General features: G+C 42.5%; 1 protein-coding gene across 1 annotated transcript; it reads right to left on the reverse strand.

Moving 5' to 3' along the window:
- Window positions 1-46: 46 nt before the first annotated feature.
- LOC308312858 (uncharacterized protein) lies at window positions 47-17,719 on the reverse strand. The gene is made up of 4 exons (XM_080759606.1): window positions 17,456-17,719; window positions 16,416-16,538; window positions 9,796-11,292; window positions 47-4,418 (listed from the first exon to the last, which is right to left on the reverse strand). Exons 1-4 carry the CDS (start codon window positions 17,703-17,705, stop codon window positions 3,625-3,627), a joined length of 2,664 nt encoding a protein of 887 aa, XP_080615732.1. The 5' UTR covers window positions 17,706-17,719; the 3' UTR covers window positions 47-3,624.
- Between the last annotated feature and the right edge of the window lie 1,061 nt (window positions 17,720-18,780).

The raw sequence follows: 18,780 nt of genomic DNA on the forward strand, positions 1-18,780 counted from the left end.
AGTACATTTCAAGTACAACTCAATACAAAAACTGTTAACTGTGCTAAGGAGCGTGTGGACAGATATGCCAGTACTACTCACAGTTCTTTATCAAAATTAATCAAAGTCCCCTGGCTAAGTCTACCCCCAGTGAACATGTATCTAAATATGTCGATATGAAAACAATCTTGCCTTGGACCATACTGAATGTATGCAATTAGAATACAATGGAGGACGTGTCAGTCTCCCTGTTTAAGACAGCCAGGACACAGATTCATTAAGAAGACACCATATGTCACATTTAGGATATCACTAGTATACCCTTCAGTGGTGATGATGCACCCATTTTGTATGCATAAAGAAAACTTTGACTAAAATGTGCATCAAATCAGCATGGCTACGAACCGGGCGCACGTTTACGCAAACTAATCCCTGAGGAATTAACCACATAAATGCTGAGGAGAGCAAGAGAGACAGAGGTCCAGGATAACTATGTCATATTTCTAAGATCAAGGTATAGCAAAGCAATCCCAAAACAAATCTGGTATCAAATGGCCATATTACATTTTAGAAAACCATTTTGTTCACGGTAGAGAAGCTTTATCAAATTAAACCTGTTAAGTCTGTTTTACCACTCTAGAATGTGTGTCATGGTTTCAATGTTGAGCACATTTACCAGGTATACAATGCACAATAAACTGATGACTTTTAAGGACTCAAATATATTAAAACAATACATCCAATAAATCGAAATGGTACTTATTCTGGTTCTTATTGAACCTTGGTGGTATCATAATCACACCACTAAGTTGTTTGGAAAGACATGGAGTGTGTACGACTATAACCCGTTTCCCAGTGAACTGAGAAGTGTACTGTAAACATATGCCAACACATTAGCCAGGCATATTAGCTCAGGTTCCACAATGCAACAATAAGATATTCAGTTCCATTCCCTCCAACCTGCCCTAACCCATTCTGACCTGAGATCAGATTCATACCAGGTTTCCACTGGACAACACACTGGTCTGATTAACCCATTCTGACCTGAGATCAGATTCTAAAATTGTCAGTCGTTCTTCGATTTTTCAAAAAATAGCAGACCTACAAGCTCGTATCGCGCCACTCGGTGGCGCGATATGAGCTTGTAGATCTGCTATTTTTCAATAGCTAAAGCATAACATGATGCCGACACCAAAATGGGTGCCAGGTCAGAATGGGCTAAGCAAAGTAGTCTCGTGTTGACAGACTAGTTGCCTCCCGGCTCTCTCAATTTTCAAACGCTTCCCTCGTACAGTCTGGAGCAACGGAAACCCGATCAGGACTAAAATCTAAAAGCTTAAATGGAGCCTCCTCCCCACTTCCCGTTTCGTATTTACAGTCACGCAAATGTATATCCTAATATAAATAGAAATGACCTAAAGCATATATATATAGCTTGCTGCTTATCAGAAATGGAATAAAAATAAGCTCTAAAGATATTTTAAAATATATATTTTTGTGAACGTAAATGCCAGCTTCCTCACTCTGATTGTGGGAGGTGTAGTTCCAGACTCTACAGTATACTATAGTATATAGCATTGTGGGAGGTGTAGTTCCAGACTCTACAGTATACTATAGTATATAGCATTGTGGGAGGTGTAGTTCCAGACTCTACAGTATACTATAGTATATAGCATTGATTGTGGGAGGTGTAGTTCCAGACTCTACAGTATACTATAGTATATAGCATTCTGGGAGGTGTAGTTCCAGACTCTACAGTATACTATAGTATATAGCATTGTGGGAGGTGTAGTTCCAGACTCTACAGTATACTATAGTATATAGCATTGTGGGAGGTGTAGTTCCAGACTCTACAGTATACTATAGTATATAGCATTGTGGGAGGTGTAGTTCCAGACTCTACAGTATACTATAGTATATAGCATTCGGAGATTGTGGTGACACGAGACTACAAGCTAAGCATTTTGTGCCAAGAATACACTCATAGGCTCAGGCTGTGCGCTTGCACTTGATTTTTCACTTTGATAATCTGACAATGCCAGAGCACACCGTCAACTAAATGGAATTAGAGTAATAGACCTTTTTGATCCTTTAAAGGAGAATTCCATACTAAAAGGCTTTCTTACCTTTCTTTGTAGTTGTTACGTCCCCATCAAAGAGGTCCAGGTGTTATTTTGTGCAAAAGCTCCTTATTGGCTATTTCCCCTACCATAAGCCCTAAATTAATTGCATTGAATTGAATGGGATGTATGGGGTGTTGTGCTAATTCGCTTATTTCCATCGCTCAAAATTATAATCTTTTTGTATATATCCTCTCTTCATAATGTAAATAATATCCCAAGCGCCACACTTTACTACTTATTTAGATGGAAATAAGCGAATTAGCATAACACCCCATACATCCCATTCAATTCAATGCAATTCATTCAGGGCTTATGGTAGGGGAAATAGCCAATAAGGAGCTTTTGCACAAAATAACACCTGGACCTCTTTGATGGGGACGTAACAACTACAAAGAAAGGTAAGAAAGCCTTTTAGTATGGAATTCTCCTTTAATCAGGATAAACTAAACCGACATTTCCATACATTTTTCAGACCGTGGGGAAATGTTTCAGTAATACGGCCAGTACAACCACAGTCACTGTGCAACTCCATGGAGCAGTTGGGGTTCGGGGTCAGCGTCTTGCTCAAGGGCACTTTAACCGTTTGACAGAATTCTGCTTATTCACTTCCCAGCCCAGATTCTCCTGCTGGTGCAGGGGATCGAGGCACGTTCCTTTAGAGGCCACCACTGCCAGAAGGTGTTGTTGTTGTTTCAATCTGATCAACCGTTCAAATTTAAACATTGAAAAAGAGAACTATAACCACAACCATGAGTGCTCTAGTGTAAATGACGTAGATATCCACACTGACAATCAGTAGCAGAACTGGACAGTTACCTTCACCAAAACATTAAGACCTAGACGTTTTATCCCCAAGAGTTGGGCTAAACAGGTAATAAAAACCATTAAAACAAGATCATCTCTTCATCTAGCTTATCTTTAATATATTGTAAGGGCCAAAATGACCACTAATGCTGAACACATCTATGTAACCTTGGGGTGGCGCTGCTGCTACGTACATAAGCGTCAAGTGCACAGGCAGGGTGAGGGAAGGATTGACCCGGAAGGGCAAACGGCTGTGACCGCAGGTTAGTCTCAACACTGTGAAATGGTTGGAGCGAAATGTTCGTTTGTTTCAGTCTAAAGTATCCATTGTCTGTATCCGTCTAATTATGGTTTATGTTTATATATCACGCAGATCTGATGCTGTGCACAATACTTTACATGGTGAAATGTGTGTACGTTATTTGGGGCCGACACACAGGAGTAAACATCACGGCATTAGAATGGCGCGTCAGTCAGGTCCAGCTACGGGATCAATTCCTTGAGAGATCCGAGGCTCTCATATATATATAATATAACGTCATAATAAATTATCAATTGAAAGTTTTATTTGTTAGACAATAGTATGGTTACTACCCTTTCACGGCTCTTCTCATAAGTCTATTAAAATTAATAAATAATGCAAAATCTTATCCGTAACAAAACATGGCCAGCAAACTACACAAAGAGACCCTCATGTGCAGACCCTCGGCTTTCTGACTTAGTAGTAGTCCAAGGTATGCAGTGAATGGACCTTTTCCCGAATCGTTTGTCTACGGCGCCACGTCCTTTCACACCTGTTGATGTGATTGCTGTGGGCCACCATTTTGCCACATTTCTGGCAGAAATACGGTTTCTCGCCCGTGTGAATTCTCATGTGAACCTTCAGGTTAGAGCTCTGAGAAAACAACTTCCCGCAGAGGGGGCAAGAGTGGGGTTTGATGCCCGTGTGAATTCTCATGTGAAGGTTGAAGCCCGAGCGATGAGCAAACAGTTTCCCGCAGAGAGGACAGGAGTGAGGCTTCAAGCCGGTGTGAATTCTATAGTGATCAGCCCAGAGGTCTCTACGGCTGAACTCCCGCTCACATTCGGGACATTTGAAGGCTTTGTGTCCCGCGTGAGTGTCCTTCACGTGCGTCACCAGGTCCGTGTCTCTGTGGAACTGCTTTCTGCAAAAACGGCAAATCTTTTGCTCCATACAGAAGACGTCGTCGCACTGGCTGAACGGCAGGCCCGATCCTTCGCCCTCGCTGCGTCCGTCGGCGACGTTGTGGTCTGCGATCGCAGGTGCATTGGTATGGTACGGGATCGGCAGACTGTCACTGATGGCGTCTGATTTAACAAATCCATTTGTCTCACTGTAAATACTGCACTCAGAGTGTGGAATGATGCTGAGGTCTACCTGTTCCTCTTTGACTTGTGGACACTGATGTTGAACAGTCTGACTGGACATCAGCTCCTGTCTAGGGCGCAGCTGTTGTGAAGGAAGCCGCTCCTCAGATACTGGCTGGGAATCTGCCAGAGAGAAAGAGCAAACATTATGTACTGTAATGAAACAATCAACAATCAAAAACCTACGAAATGTCACCACAATAGTCCATTATAACAACTCATTCCAGTGATCTGGTAAAAATGTAAATGTTAAATTCAGTGTTGGGCAGCAACACGTTACTAAGTAATATTAGGCGAGTAAATCTATGAAAAAAAATCACCTTACCCCCAAAAAATTGCAACAAAAGGTTTCTCAACTGATTTATGTAGTATTAGGTGTCCTTAATAACATACTAAAAGTCTACCAAAGTCTGACCACCCGAAAGGTGTTATTTTCAAGATGGCGTCCAAGATGGCCTAAAAACCATTAAAATAGCCTAACTCCTTCATTATTCATCCTAGACAAGTACTTTTTGTGTCTAACCCTATGTTTTTGGGGTCTAGGAGTCCATTGAACTTGTCCAAATTACAGAGATACAATTAGATAATTGTGAAATCCAATATTGTGTTTGTGACTGTTAAAACCCTCTGAAATAGTCACCAGTTTCAAGTTAACTAAACTAAATATTTAATAAATGTCGGAATATTTATATATTTTTTGGAATAAGGTTTCAAGATATCCTCAAAACACAACAACACTACTAGTCACAATTTTCAGTAATTCAGAAGGTTGTGGCAGAGAATATTGTCAGTTGATAGATAATAGCCTACATGATTGCAATATTGAAACGTTTTGGATAGCTCGGTGGATAAAATTTGGCTCAAACTACTGTAAATAATTCATCTTTGACTATACACCCCACCCAAAACTAATTTCTTGCATTATAGAGCGTCGCCCTTTCATGACGGCGCCAGGCCCAGGAAATAATTCCCAATGCATTTTTCCCATAGACATTTTGAAACGTATTTATTTAAAGACGTCGTACAAAGCCAACTCTTGTCGTGACAAATCATGACAACAAACACAATATTTTGGACCAAACAAATAATTACAAAGAAGAAAAACAAGTGTTGTAACTTGTAACCTGCCGTTTTTTCCTACTTTCTAATTCTTTGTTTGGCCCAAAACATTGTGTTTATTGTCATGATTTGTCACAACAAGAGTTGGCTTTGTCCGCGGCGTAAACGTCTTTAAATAAATACTTTTTGAAAAGTCTATGAGGAAAATGAAAGGTGATTTATTTTCCGGGTCTCTCGAGGGGGCGGGACTGCGATGCTCTATTTACTCTTAGTGCAGAGTAGTCAGAAGTCTCTACCGGGTGCAGAGGGGCATATGGGGGTTGGGTGAGAAGGTAAAGGGGGGTCCGGTCTAGAGTTTAGTGGGCCTAGGGTTGGTATGGGGAGTGGGGGTCACTGGATTTCTCCCTGGGGACTTGGAGCACAGAAGAGCAAAGTTAAGAAGACCCTCATGGTCTTCTCCTCTCTGCATGTCCGAGGTGGCTCATACATGTCCCATTAAAGCTATGAGGCACTTGAGAGCTTGAGAGATTGGGGCTTATCTGTCCCTGTGGTGGTAGTTCTAAGATGTCCATGTTGTGCATTGCAATAGCCACATTCCAATATTCAAGTATACATTCTTCATGTCCAGGAGGGGGGAATAGACCTGCATCATTTTGAAGTAACAGCAATTATGACATGTCACACAGTTGGATTGCTTAGGCTAGGAGGAGTGTTCCTATGTTGCCTGGCTCACTAGTCCCACTGGTCCCATGTGGACCATGCTGGCTCTTACTCTCGAGATAGGACCTCTTGAGTTAGCATAGGTAGTGAGGAAAGTCTCCACTGATGGTGGTTATAAGACTTCCACATGTTGCAAGTCGTTTTCCTAAATGTATGTATGCTGGTCCCAAATGGACCTCCTGCTGGCTTTGAGCTAGGCGCTTAGAGTGGGCATACAGGAGGTATACAGGAGGGTGAGACCCACATAGTGGTGGTTATAAGACCTCCACGTGGTGCATGATTGTTTGTCAGGCAGACAAGGGTGTCCCTATGTCGGACTGGCTCACAGGAGAGTCGGCATCTGGTTGGTGGCTGACCATTCAGGGGGCCCCCAGTGACTGATCATTATGGCGCAGAATGTCCTCTCCCCTCTCTAGAACAGCTAGTACAAAAATGCAAAAAGTGCAAAAATCACGAAATGAGGGGCGCCCACTATATTTATATTGGCCACATGGCATCCTACATTGTCATTTAGTACCGTAAACAAACATTAAAGTCCATAGTCTTGGCTGCCACATGACTTAAAAAGACATGCATTGGAGGGCCTAGCACCCCTCAAACATGCAGTCTGACCATTAGGTCTATGCAGAAAGCAATGCTTGTTTGTTGGATAGCAGCAGGGACACAGCGTGGAGGGAGGTTAGATTGGGATTCTATGGGGAGACCGAGACTGGAGCCCAGGGCTCAAGGTTATTGTCAGCAGTACCAAACACAAAGTAAATGTGAAATTAATTTTACACACACAACTACTACAGTCTCGGGAATAAGAAGATGTCTGTGACAAGCATAACTGAACCCTATCCGTGCGACACTCCACCACCTGCCTATATACCAAGATACATGTGTGATAGCTCTGGACTGACTTGCACACCCTCAGTCTCTAGGCCCATGAGGGGCCATTTCTCTCCACTGTATCCCCACTGAGGAGTCCATCTTCCCCATAGACCAGACAAGTGGCAATTTGGTTCTACTGACTGAGTGTGTTTGGTGCAAAGACACTCAGCATTGTGAGCTTTTATAGATTGCCTATTTTCACAATGTTTGTCCCGGCCCACAGTTTGGAAACCACTACCCTATAGGGGACTTATTTCTATTATTATTATTGCCAGACACCTTTACAAACAAAATAGTGCAGACATTTCTCTGTAAATGTATTCCATGATTTGTGTAATATTCCCATGCAGTCTATCACTTGGCAGCCATGCTTTTACAAATGTCACATGACAGTACCACCCAGTAATAATTAATGTATTCCTTATTGTTATGGTATCAAAATAAATCTCCTGAAAGCTTCAACAGAATGTGAATTGTGTACAGGTGATGAATTCACCAATCCTGGGCAGTACGGCATTATAGAAAAGGGAAATGTCCTATTACACTGTTATAAACAATTGCTTTAATATATCATTGTACTTTTATATATAATTTATATATGCTAATTGGATTCCTAGATAACCAAAACATAGGGTTAGACACCAAAATTATTTTTCTAGGATGAATAATGGAGGAGTAATGGTATTTTAAGAACTGGCGGTGGCCATCTTGAAAGAAAAAACACATTTCGGGAAAATTGTGACTAGTAGTGTTGTTGTGTTTTGAGGATATCTTGAAACCTTATTCCAAAAAATATATAAATATTCAGACATTTAAATATTTAGTTTAGTTAACTTGAAACTGGTGACTATTTCAGAGGGTTTTAACAGTCACAAACACAATATTGGATTTCACAATTATCTAATTGTATCTCTGTAATTTGGACAAGTTCAATGGACTCCTAGACCTCAAAAACATAGGGTTAGACACAAAAAGTACTTGTCTAGGATGAATAATGAAGGAGTTAGGCTATTTTAATGGTTTTTAGGCCATCTTGGACGCCATCTTGAAAATAACACCTTTCGGGTGGTCAGACTTTGGTAGACTTTTAGTATGTTATTAAGGACACCTAATACTACATAAATCAGTTGAGAAACCTTTTGTTGCAATTTTTTTGGCGTCAAACCATATTCTTACCCGCCTATATAGTACTGTAACTGTATGCTTCCCCAAGTAACGAATAGTGGACCTTACTACAATTGTACATTGTAACTGCGTTACAATGAACATAATTAGTTTTTGACACAGATAAGTGCTGTCTCTTCTCTGCATTGTTTGTCTATGATCCGCAGTGTGTGTCTGTCCAGATGTACAGAGAAGGCCATGAAAACACCCTAGTTTGACACGTCACATGCTACTTAAAGCAAAAGGAAAATTTTAAATTATTTGCCTTATATAGGATGTCTATGGTGGCCATACTGTACAGGCCATTTTCAACACTTTCCCCTCAGACAATTTCAGGCAACTTTGTGTATGTTATTCAGGACATAATGTAAGATACAAAATCAGCTGAGTTTGGTTTTTTTGCAATTAGTTGGAGGTTGACCCCTTTTTTCCCATATAATGCCAATTTACAATTTACAATTTACAATTTAGGCATTTAGCAGACGCTCTTAATCCAGAGCGACTTACATTAAGCAAGAACAAAAGCATGGGAATACATCACATAAAGACATTTATCATGAAACATGCGTAGCTAAGAAAGTAACAGTGGAATATCTATAATGAAACTATACATATAAGCTATACATCTATACTACTATGCTACACATATGTACTATGACGTGCTATGACTACTAGAATTGCTATCTAAGGGGGTGGGGTAAGTGCTATGGGCCATGATGGAGTCTGAAAAGGTGGGTTTTCAGACTGCGGCGGAAGATTGGGAGTGATGCTGCAGTTCTGACTGCAATGGGAAGTGCATTCCACAGTTTTGGAGCCAGAAGGGAGAAGAGTTTGGGACGTGTGGAGCGTTGTCCCGGCGTTTTTAGTGAGGGTACTTCCAGCTTCCCTGCGTTGGCTGATCTGAGTGAGCGGGAGGGTTTGTAGGGTTCGATCATACTTGCAAGATATGGGGGAGCCATACCTTTGGTTGCTTTGAATGCCAGCATCAGGGTTTTGTATTCTGTGCGGGCAGCGACCGGGAGCCAGTGGAGGGAGCGGAGCAGGGGGGAGACATGTGAGAATTTTGGCTGGTTGAAGACCAAGCGAGCTGCAGCATTTTGGATCAGCTGGAGAGGCTTAAGTGCACATGCTGGTAGGCCAGTAAGGAGGGAGTTACAATAGTCAAGTTTTGACAAGACTGTTGTCTGGATTAGGAGCTGGGCTGATTCCTGGGTGAGGAACGGTCTAATTCGTCGTATGTTATAGAGTGTGAACCTACAGGATCGAGTGACAGCTGTGATGTGAGTTTTGAACGAGAGCTGACTGTCCAGGACAACACCAAGATTCCTGGCTGTTGGGACAGACGTTACCAGGGCGTTGTCTATGGAGATAGTTAGCTCCCGCATAGGGCAGGACTTAGCTGGGAAGAAGAGAAGCTCAGTCTTGTCTGGGTTCAGTTTGAGGTGGTTGGAGGACATCCACTGTGAGATGTCAGCCAGGCATGCGGTGATGCGCTCTTCCACCTGAGTGGCAGAGGGGGGGAAGGATAGAAACAGTTGTGTGTCATCGGCGTAGCAGTGATAGGATATATTGTGAGCAGAGATGATAGTGCCAAGGGATTTAGTGTACAGTGAGAAAAGGAGGGGACCAAGAACCGATCCCTGTGGGACCCCAGTTTGGAGGGTTCGGGGGGATGATAACAGACCTTTCCAGGAAACCTGGTAGGTCCGGTCGGTGAGGTAGGAAGAGAACCACTTTAGTGCCGTTCCACCGATGCCTAGATCCGCTAGGGTGTCTAGGAGCAGCTGGTGGTTCACTGTGTCAAATGCTGCCGATAGGTCTAGGAGGATCAGTACTGCAGAGTGGGAAGCAGCTTGGGCAGCATGTAGTGCTTCTGTGACTGCCAGCAGGGCAGTTTCTGTGGAGTGGGCCTTCTTAAATCCGGACTGGTTGGGATCCAGCAGGTTGTGCTGTGAGAGATGGAGAGAGAGCTGGTTGGAGACAACACGTTCAATGGTTTTAGAAATAAATGAAAGGAGTGATACCGGTCTGTAGTTCTTGACATCTGAGGGGTCAAGAGTTGGTTTCTTGAGGAGTGGTGTTACTCTGGCTGACTTGAGGGCAGATGGGACACAGCCTGAGGTTACTGAGGTGTTGATGATGGAGGTGATGAAGGGGAGCAGATCAGGTGCGATGGTCTGGAAGATTGGAGACGGGACAGGGTCAAGAGGACAGGTGGTAGGTCTAGAGGATGTCACTAATTGTAGAACCTCGTCTGGGGAAAGAGGAGAGAAGGAGGACATGCATGGTATGTTGGGGTTAGTGTTGGTTGAGTCAGATGCCACTTTATGTGGGAGGGGAGGAAAGGAGCTGCTGATATCATCAACCTTCTTCTCGAAGTAGTTGACAAAAACCTCAGCAGTGAGGGATGCAGGTTGAGTGGGGGGAGGGGGTTTAAGGAGGGAGGAGAAGGTGGAGAAGAGCTTCCTGGGGTTAGAAGTACAGGATTGGATTTTGGTGTGGTAGAAAGAGGTTTTAGCAGTGGTTAGTGAGAGGGCGAAGGCAGAGAGGAGTGAGTGAAAGTGGGAAAGGTCATCTGGTAGCTTTGTCTTGTGCCACTTTCTTTCGGCTGCCCTTAGAGGTGTTCGTTCAGATCTGAGAGTTTCAGATAGCCAGGGAGCCGGTGGACATGAGCGAGCTGGCCTGGATGAGAGCGGGCAGTGTTGGTCGAATGCAGATGAGATAGAGGAGAGGAAGGATGAGGTTGCAGTGTCAGGTGAGAGGGAGAGGAAGGACTCCAGGGAGGGTAGAGAGGAGAGAATAGAGGATGAGAGGGAGGAGGGGTTTAGGGACTTGAGATTGCGTCGGGAGGTGACGTTCGGAGGGTTAACAGGTTTAGGCGGGAGGGTGGAGAGAGAGAGGGAGAAGGTTATGAAGTGGTGGTCAGACCTAATTAAGGGGGTAACAGAGAGTGTGGAGGGAGAGCAGGCTCTGGAGAACACAAGGTCCAAAACATTACCAGCCTTGTGAGTGGGAGGGGAGGGAGATAGGGAGAGGTCAAATGAGGCCAGAAGGGATGTAACGGGAAGATACTTCTCTGCGGTAGGAAGGTTGAAGTCACCCAGTAGAATCAGAGGGGTGCCATCTTCCGGAAACGAGCTCATCAGAGAGTCTAGTTCTTCCAGGAAGTTCCCGAGAGTTCCTGGAGGGCGGTAGAGCACAATGAGGATGAGGGGGACTGGCTGTGATATTGAGATAGCATGAAATTCACATGTGGACAGAGAAAGGTGAGAGAGATTTAAGACACGGAAATTCCATTTGGGGGATGTTAGTAGCCCTGTACCACCCCCTGTACCTGTTTGGCGAGGGGTGTGGGTGAACTTGTGTGAAACAGAGAGGGCGGCGGGAGTTGCAGTGTTATCTGGGGTGATCCAGGTTTCAGTCAGAGCAAGGAAATGCAGAGACTTGAGGGAGGCGTGGCCTGAAATGAATTCAGGCATATTCTTTTTGGTAGCTGCGTGGCAGTTCCATAGGCCTCCATCCACCACAATGTGGTGACTGGGTGAACGAGCTGGATAGATGAGATTTGAGGGATCTCTGTGACTGGAGAGGTAGTGTCTAGGGCGACATGAGGAGGACAGTATAGGGACGGTGGGAAAGCACATTCTAAACAGGTATAAGGATAATAATAATAATAATAATAATAATAATAATAATAATAAAGTACAACTAATAATTATAACATAATAGTAGGAAGTAAGTTGATACAGAACCCCTAGGACGGCCTCCTTCGATGTGTCTGGATGTCCGGGTCTTTGGATTGGACGCTAGGCTATATTCAGTCAGCCTGTGTGATTTTCAAAAAACTAAAGAAAGGAAATGGATAGAATAGGTTCGGAGTATTGTGCTCACTTACTGTGTACCAGAGTGCAGGTTACCAGAGCAAGTGCAGAGTCAGACCGTGAGTCAGAGAGTCTGTGAAACTGGGGCCTATATGTAGGCCTGGAGAGTCAATTTCTACAAAAGTAGGTGGAGCTAATAGTTCAAATGAGCTGTTGATGGCTCAGTTGATAGCAATCAGTCCTAATGATCTCTTCAGTTTCAGAGATACAGTCTGATTAGTGTGCTAACTAAAACACAGAGAAGACAAAACAGATAGTACAAAAAGAAAGAAAGAAAGGAAATGGATAGAATAGTTCAGAGTATTGTGCTCACTTACTGTGTACCAGAGTGCAGGTTACCAGAGCAAGTGCAGAGTCAGACCGTGAGTCAGAGAGTCTGTGAAACTGGGGCCTATATGTAGGCCTGGAGAGTCAATTTCTACAAAAGTAGGTGGAGCTAATAGTTCAAATGAGCTGTTGATGGCTCAGTTGATAGCAATCAGTCCTAATGATCTCTTCAGTTTCAGAGATACAGTCTGATTAGTGTGCTAACTAAAACACAGAGAAGACAAAACAGATAGTACAAAAAGAAAGAAAGAAAGGAAATGGATAGAATAGTTCAGAGTATTGTGCTCACTTACTGTGTACCAGAGTGCAGGTTACCAGAGCAAGTGCAGAGTCAGACCGTGAGTCAGAGAGTCTGTGAAACTGGGGCCTATATGTAGGCCTGGAGAGTCAATTTCTACAAAAGTAGGTGGAGCTAATAGTTCAAATGAGCTGTTGATGGCTCAGTTGATAGCAATCAGTCCTAATGATCTCTTCAGTTTCAGAGATACAGTCTGATTAGTGTGCTAACTAAAACACAGAGAAGACAAAACAGATAGTACAAAAAGAAAGAAAGAAAGGAAATGGATAGAATAGTTCAGAGTATTGTGCTCACTTACTGTGTACCAGAGTGCAGGTTACCAGAGCAAGTGCAGAGTCAGACCGTGAGTCAGAGAGTCTGTGAAACTGGGGCCTATATGTAGGCCTGGAGAGTCAATTTCTACAAAAGTAGGTGGAGCTAATAGTTCAAATGAGCTGTTGATGGCTCAGTTGATAGCAATCAGTCCTAATGATCTCTTCAGTTTCAGAGATACAGTCTGATTAGTGTGCTAACTAAAACACAGAGAAGACAAAACAGATAGTACAAAAAGAAAGAAAGAAAGGAAATGGATAGAATAGTTCAGAGTATTGTGCTCACTTACTGTGTACCAGAGTGCAGGTTACCAGAGCAAGTGCAGAGTCAGACCGTGAGTCAGAGAGTCTGTGAAACTGGGGCCTATATGTAGGCCTGGAGAGTCAATTTCTACAAAAGTAGGTGGAGCTAATAGTTCAAATGAGCTGTTGATGGCTCAGTTGATAGCAATCAGTCCTAATGATCTCTTCAGTTTCAGAGATACAGTCTGATTAGTGTGCTAACTAAAACACAGAGAAGACAAAACAGATAGTACAAAAAGAAAGAAAGAAAGGAAATGGATAGAATAGTTCAGAGTATTGTGCTCACTTACTGTGTACCAGAGTGCAGGTTACCAGAGCAAGTGCAGAGTCAGACCGTGAGTCAGAGAGTCTGTGAAACTGGGGCCTATATGTAGGCCTGGAGAGTCAATTTCTACAAAAGTAGGTGGAGCTAATAGTTCAAATGAGCTGTTGATGGCTCAGTTGATAGCAATCAGTCCTAATGATCTCTTCAGTTTCAGAGATACAGTCTGATTAGTGTGCTAACTAAAACACAGAGAAGACAAAACAGATAGTACAAAAAGAAAGAAAGAAAGGAAATGGATAGAATAGTTCAGAGTATTGTGCTCACTTACTGTGTACCAGAGTGCAGGTTACCAGAGCAAGTGCAGAGTCAGACCGTGAGTCAGAGAGTCTGTGAAACTGGGGCCTATATGTAGGCCTGGAGAGTCAATTTCTACAAAAGTAGGTGGAGCTAATAGTTCAAATGAGCTGTTGATGGCTCAGTTGATAGCAATCAGTCCTAATGATCTCTTCAGTTTCAGAGATACAGTCTGATTAGTGTGCTAACTAAAACACAGAGAAGACAAAACAGATAGTACAAAAAGAAAGAAAGAAAGGAAATGGATAGAATAGTTCAGAGTATTGTGCTCACTTACTGTGTACCAGAGTGCAGGTTACCAGAGCAAGTGCAGAGTCAGACCGTGAGTCAGAGAGTCTGTGAAACTGGGGCCTATATGTAGGCCTGGAGAGTCAATTTCTACAAAAGTAGGTGGAGCTAATAGTTCAAATGAGCTGTTGATGGCTCAGTTGATAGCAATCAGTCCTAATGATCTCTTCAGTTTCAGAGATACAGTCTGATTAGTGTGCTAACTAAAACACAGAGAAGACAAAACAGATAGTACAAAAAGAAAGAAAGAAAGGAAATGGATAGAATAGTTCAGAGTATTGTGCTCACTTACTGTGTACCAGAGTGCAGGTTACCAGAGCAAGTGCAGAGTCAGACCGTGAGTCAGAGAGTCTGTGAAACTGGGGCCTATATGTAGGCCTGGAGAGTCAATTTCTACAAAAGTAGGTGGAGCTAATAGTTCAAATGAGCTGTTGATGGCTCAGTTGATAGCAATCAGTCCTAATGATCTCTTCAGTTTCAGAGATACAGTCTGATTAGTGTGCTAACTAAAACACAGAGAAGACAAAACAGATAGTACAAAAAGAAAGAAAGAAAGGAAATGGATAGAATAGTTCAGAGTATTGTGCTCACTTACTGTGTACCAGAGTGCAGGTTACCAGAGCAAGTGCAGAGTCAGACCGTGAGTCAGAGAGTCTGTGAAACTGGGGCCTATATGTAGGCCTGGAGAGTCAATTTCTACAAAAGTAGGTGGAGCTAATAGTTCAAATGAGCTGTTGATGGCTCAGTTGATAGCAATCAGTCCTAATGATCTCTTCAGTTTCAGAGATACAGTCTGATTAGTGTGCTAACTAAAACACAGAGAAGACAAAACAGATAGTACAAAAAGAAAGAAAGAAAGGAAATGGATAGAATAGTTCAGAGTATTGTGCTCACTTACTGTGTACCAGAGTGCAGGTTACCAGAGCAAGTGCAGAGTCAGACCGTGAGTCAGAGAGTCTGTGAAACTGGGGCCTATATGTAGGCCTGGAGAGTCAATTTCTACAAAAGTAGGTGGAGCTAATAGTTCAAATGAGCTGTTGATGGCTCAGTTGATAGCAATCAGTCCTAATGATCTCTTCAGTTTCAGAGATACAGTCTGATTAGTGTGCTAACTAAAACACAGAGAAGACAAAACAGATAGTACAAAAAGAAAGAAAGAAAGGAAATGGATAGAATAGTTCAGAGTATTGTGCTCACTTACTGTGTACCAGAGTGCAGGTTACCAGAGCAAGTGCAGAGTCAGACCGTGAGTCAGAGAGTCTGTGAAACTGGGGCCTATATGTAGGCCTGGAGAGTCAATTTCTACAAAAGTAGGTGGAGCTAATAGTTCAAATGAGCTGTTGATGGCTCAGTTGATAGCAATCAGTCCTAATGATCTCTTCAGTTTCAGAGATACAGTCTGATTAGTGTGCTAACTAAAACACAGAGAAGACAAAACAGATAGTACAAAAAGAAAGAAAGAAAGGAAATGGATAGAATAGTTCAGAGTATTGTGCTCACTTACTGTGTACCAGAGTGCAGGTTACCAGAGCAAGTGCAGAGTCAGACCGTGAGTCAGAGAGTCTGTGAAACTGGGGCCTATATGTAGGCCTGGAGAGTCAATTTCTACAAAAGTAGGTGGAGCTAATAGTTCAAATGAGCTGTTGATGGCTCAGTTGATAGCAATCAGTCCTAATGATCTCTTCAGTTTCAGAGATACAGTCTGATTAGTGTGCTAACTAAAACACAGAGAAGACAAAACAGATAGTACAAAAAGAAAGAAAGAAAGGAAATGGATAGAATAGTTCAGAGTATTGTGCTCACTTACTGTGTACCAGAGTGCAGGTTACCAGAGCAAGTGCAGAGTCAGACCGTGAGTACTATACTACTACTATACTACTACTATACTACTGCCTGTACTATATCTATGTCTACAAGCTATCACCATGTTGTGATGATACGCAATGTTAACTTGTAGATCTGTTATTATTTAGCGTGCGCCTTTGTGCAGGTCAGGAGGTCCATGCTCAGTCCTCGTCAAAAAAAAAGAGAAGAGGATAGCGAATCACGAGGGGGAAGACCGGGATGCTTTTTCAACACTCGTGACGTATTGTCATTATTTGAAGTTTGCATCAGTCAAAGATACAAATATGTTTGTTCATTTTAAATAATCTGCAGTCCGGTTCAAGCTGCTGCAATCTGTGTGCAGTTCTGCTGTTCGGTTGGGTAGTCTGTCGGACTCATGACTGTAAGACCGTCTAACCAAACACGGAGTAATTAATATGAAGCTTGTTTTACCTGTTACCCGTTCCTCCTTAACTAGTGGCGACTGCTTAACAGCCGTATCCTCCTCCTGACTGGACATCAGCTCCTGTCTAAGCTGTGGTAAAGGAATCGGCTCCTCAGAGACTGGCTGGGAATCTGACACACAGAGAGAGTGCAAACAATTACCGACTATGAAGTCTGTTTGATATTTGATGACAAACAGTGTATGATCTGTATAAGAAAAATAGGTTGCGCGTCAACAATGGGTTTTGTCAGTGGAGTGCGTATAGTCCCAAAATCCAGTACATAATATTAAAGAAAAAAAGAAAGATAGATATCGTGGATGGTGGATGGATGGATGGATGGATAGATTCACCAAAAATAGTCGTCCTACAAGCTCACTACTGGTCACAATGTGAGCTTGTCCCCATCTCTCCAGCTGTAATAAACACCAAACACATTTACAGCCAGGTCATCATGAACAATACATTTGATTCTCTCGGGAGAGAAAACCTCACAAAAAGGATAACTCATAATAACCAGCAGCTTAAATTTTAGATGGTTCCAGTTCTATTTGTTTCTGCTTTTTTTTAATCACTTCCAATTTCACTTGAGTTGAGTTCTCTCCTGATAAAATGTATCTTGCACCATCCACCTGTCCTGATCAAAGAAAAACCCCTACCTGTGCAGAATAGGTACAAATAGTCATAGGCCTATACTGTCATTAACAGTGGTGTTTAGTCGATATATTTAGTTTTTGTTCAATTAAAGTATTTAATGGCTCTATATGTTCAATAATTTATGGAAATATCTACGTTGCTTGCGGCTATAGTAATGAATACATTTACTATAGTACTGTTAATAAAACATTTTTGGTATTTTTCACTTTAATGGGTTATTTCCCATTTCAATACTTTTACCCCAAATGCTATTTTCACTCCACTACAACGGTTTTTTTACTAGTCATTATAAACATACACTATAACTACAACGACCACGTCCACTTCGGCCCTATTGAAAATAGCCGATCTTCAAGCTCACAATCGTGTGCTTGTAGATCAATAAGTACTTACTTCCACCACTGTTCAGGTGTCGTATGTCTTGTTTCAACTGGTCCACCTCCCTCTTGGACTGAACAACTTGCTCTTCATATTCACTGATGGTTTTCTCAAGAACACCAAATATCTCCTCAGCCGCCGCCGTCAGTCGTCCCTCGATAAACAATCTGAGCTGCCGTCTTCCTGACATTTTGAACGCGAATCTGATCGCTGTCGTACAGATATGAGAAAATGTAAAAAAAAAAGCACAGACGGAAGATAGCATGAATAGCCTTGTGAAGCTCTTGGTCGTGGTGGTGGTGAATGTTATTGTTCCGTTTCCTGCTGCTTCCGGGGTTGTGTGTAACTGTAGCTTGACGTTTGCGCCATCTGCTGGCCGTAGTCACACATGACTACCAATCCATGCTTCATCTGACAACCAGGTACAATATTCACTCATACTTATTTCTCACTTTATGTAGCTCTCTCCTTAACTGAAATGAAAGAATGACACAATTGTCCTGGCTCACAATGATTTAAAAAAAATAGATCTACTGCCAAAAGTCATATCCTGGCTGTTAAACAAGGACAGCTTGTACAAAATATGCAGCAAACTCACTGTCCACTGTGTACTTTGGGATGGACCATGTACTTTGGACCAGTAGCATGCTTCATCAGTGTAGGTCATAAAATATCATAGTTATGTCTCATGAATTTAACTAGGCCTAATTAAAAAAGGACTCTCCAGTTTTAAACTCTGATCACCTTTCACCCCGATTTGTGAATTCTATATAAACTCACTAACTGTATCCTCTCCCCTGTAGCTATAGTCAAGTGGATAGTATATCCCATCCCACCCTATAGCTTTCTTTCTTTCTTTTTCTTTCTTTCTAACAGTTTTGGACGTACAACCTAATCTTACCTCCGACAACAGAAATCAGGAAAATTGAACTGTGACAGCAGCAAAATATGTTTCAGTGCTCAGTATCGACTTCTTAAACAATTACAGTAATTTGATCCACTGCTGTGATCCAGTCAGTGTGGTTGTCCATCTATACCAGTGGTTCTGTGATCCAGTCAGTGTGGTTGTCCATCTATACCAGTGGTTCTTAAACAATTACAATAATTTGATCCACTGCTGTGATCCAGTCAGTGTGGTTGTCCATCTATACCAGTGGTTCTGATCCACTGCTGTGATCCAGTCAGTGTGGTTGTCCATCTATACCAGTGGTTCTGATCCAGTCAGTGTGGTTGTCCATCTATACCAGTGGTTCTTAAAGTGAGGCCCAGGGTTCCAGAGGGTCCCTGTAGAGTTGGCCGAGTGGCCTAGGCTCCAAAAATGAACCAGTTCAGGATTACCG

The sequence above is a fragment of the Protomyctophum bolini genome, assembly GCF_963924005.1.
Source record: "Protomyctophum bolini genome assembly, chromosome: 3".
NCBI classification, from domain to species: domain Eukaryota; kingdom Metazoa; phylum Chordata; class Actinopteri; order Myctophiformes; family Myctophidae; genus Protomyctophum; species Protomyctophum bolini.

Excerpts from the sequence above, each read along its gene's own strand:
- LOC308312858 (XM_080759606.1), bottom strand. The coding sequence starts at position 17,705 with ATGCTATCTTCCGTCTGTGCTTTTTTTTTTACATTTTCTCATATCTGT. Across the intron at positions 16,539-17,455 it reads ACACCTGAACAGTGGTGGAA|ATTCCCAGCCAGTCTCTGAG; the intron begins GTAAGTACTTAT and ends TCTGTGTGTCAG. Across the intron at positions 11,293-16,415 it reads TAAGGAGGAACGGGTAACAG|GAACTCTCGGGAACTTCCTG; the intron begins GTAAAACAAGCT and ends ACCGCCCTCCAG.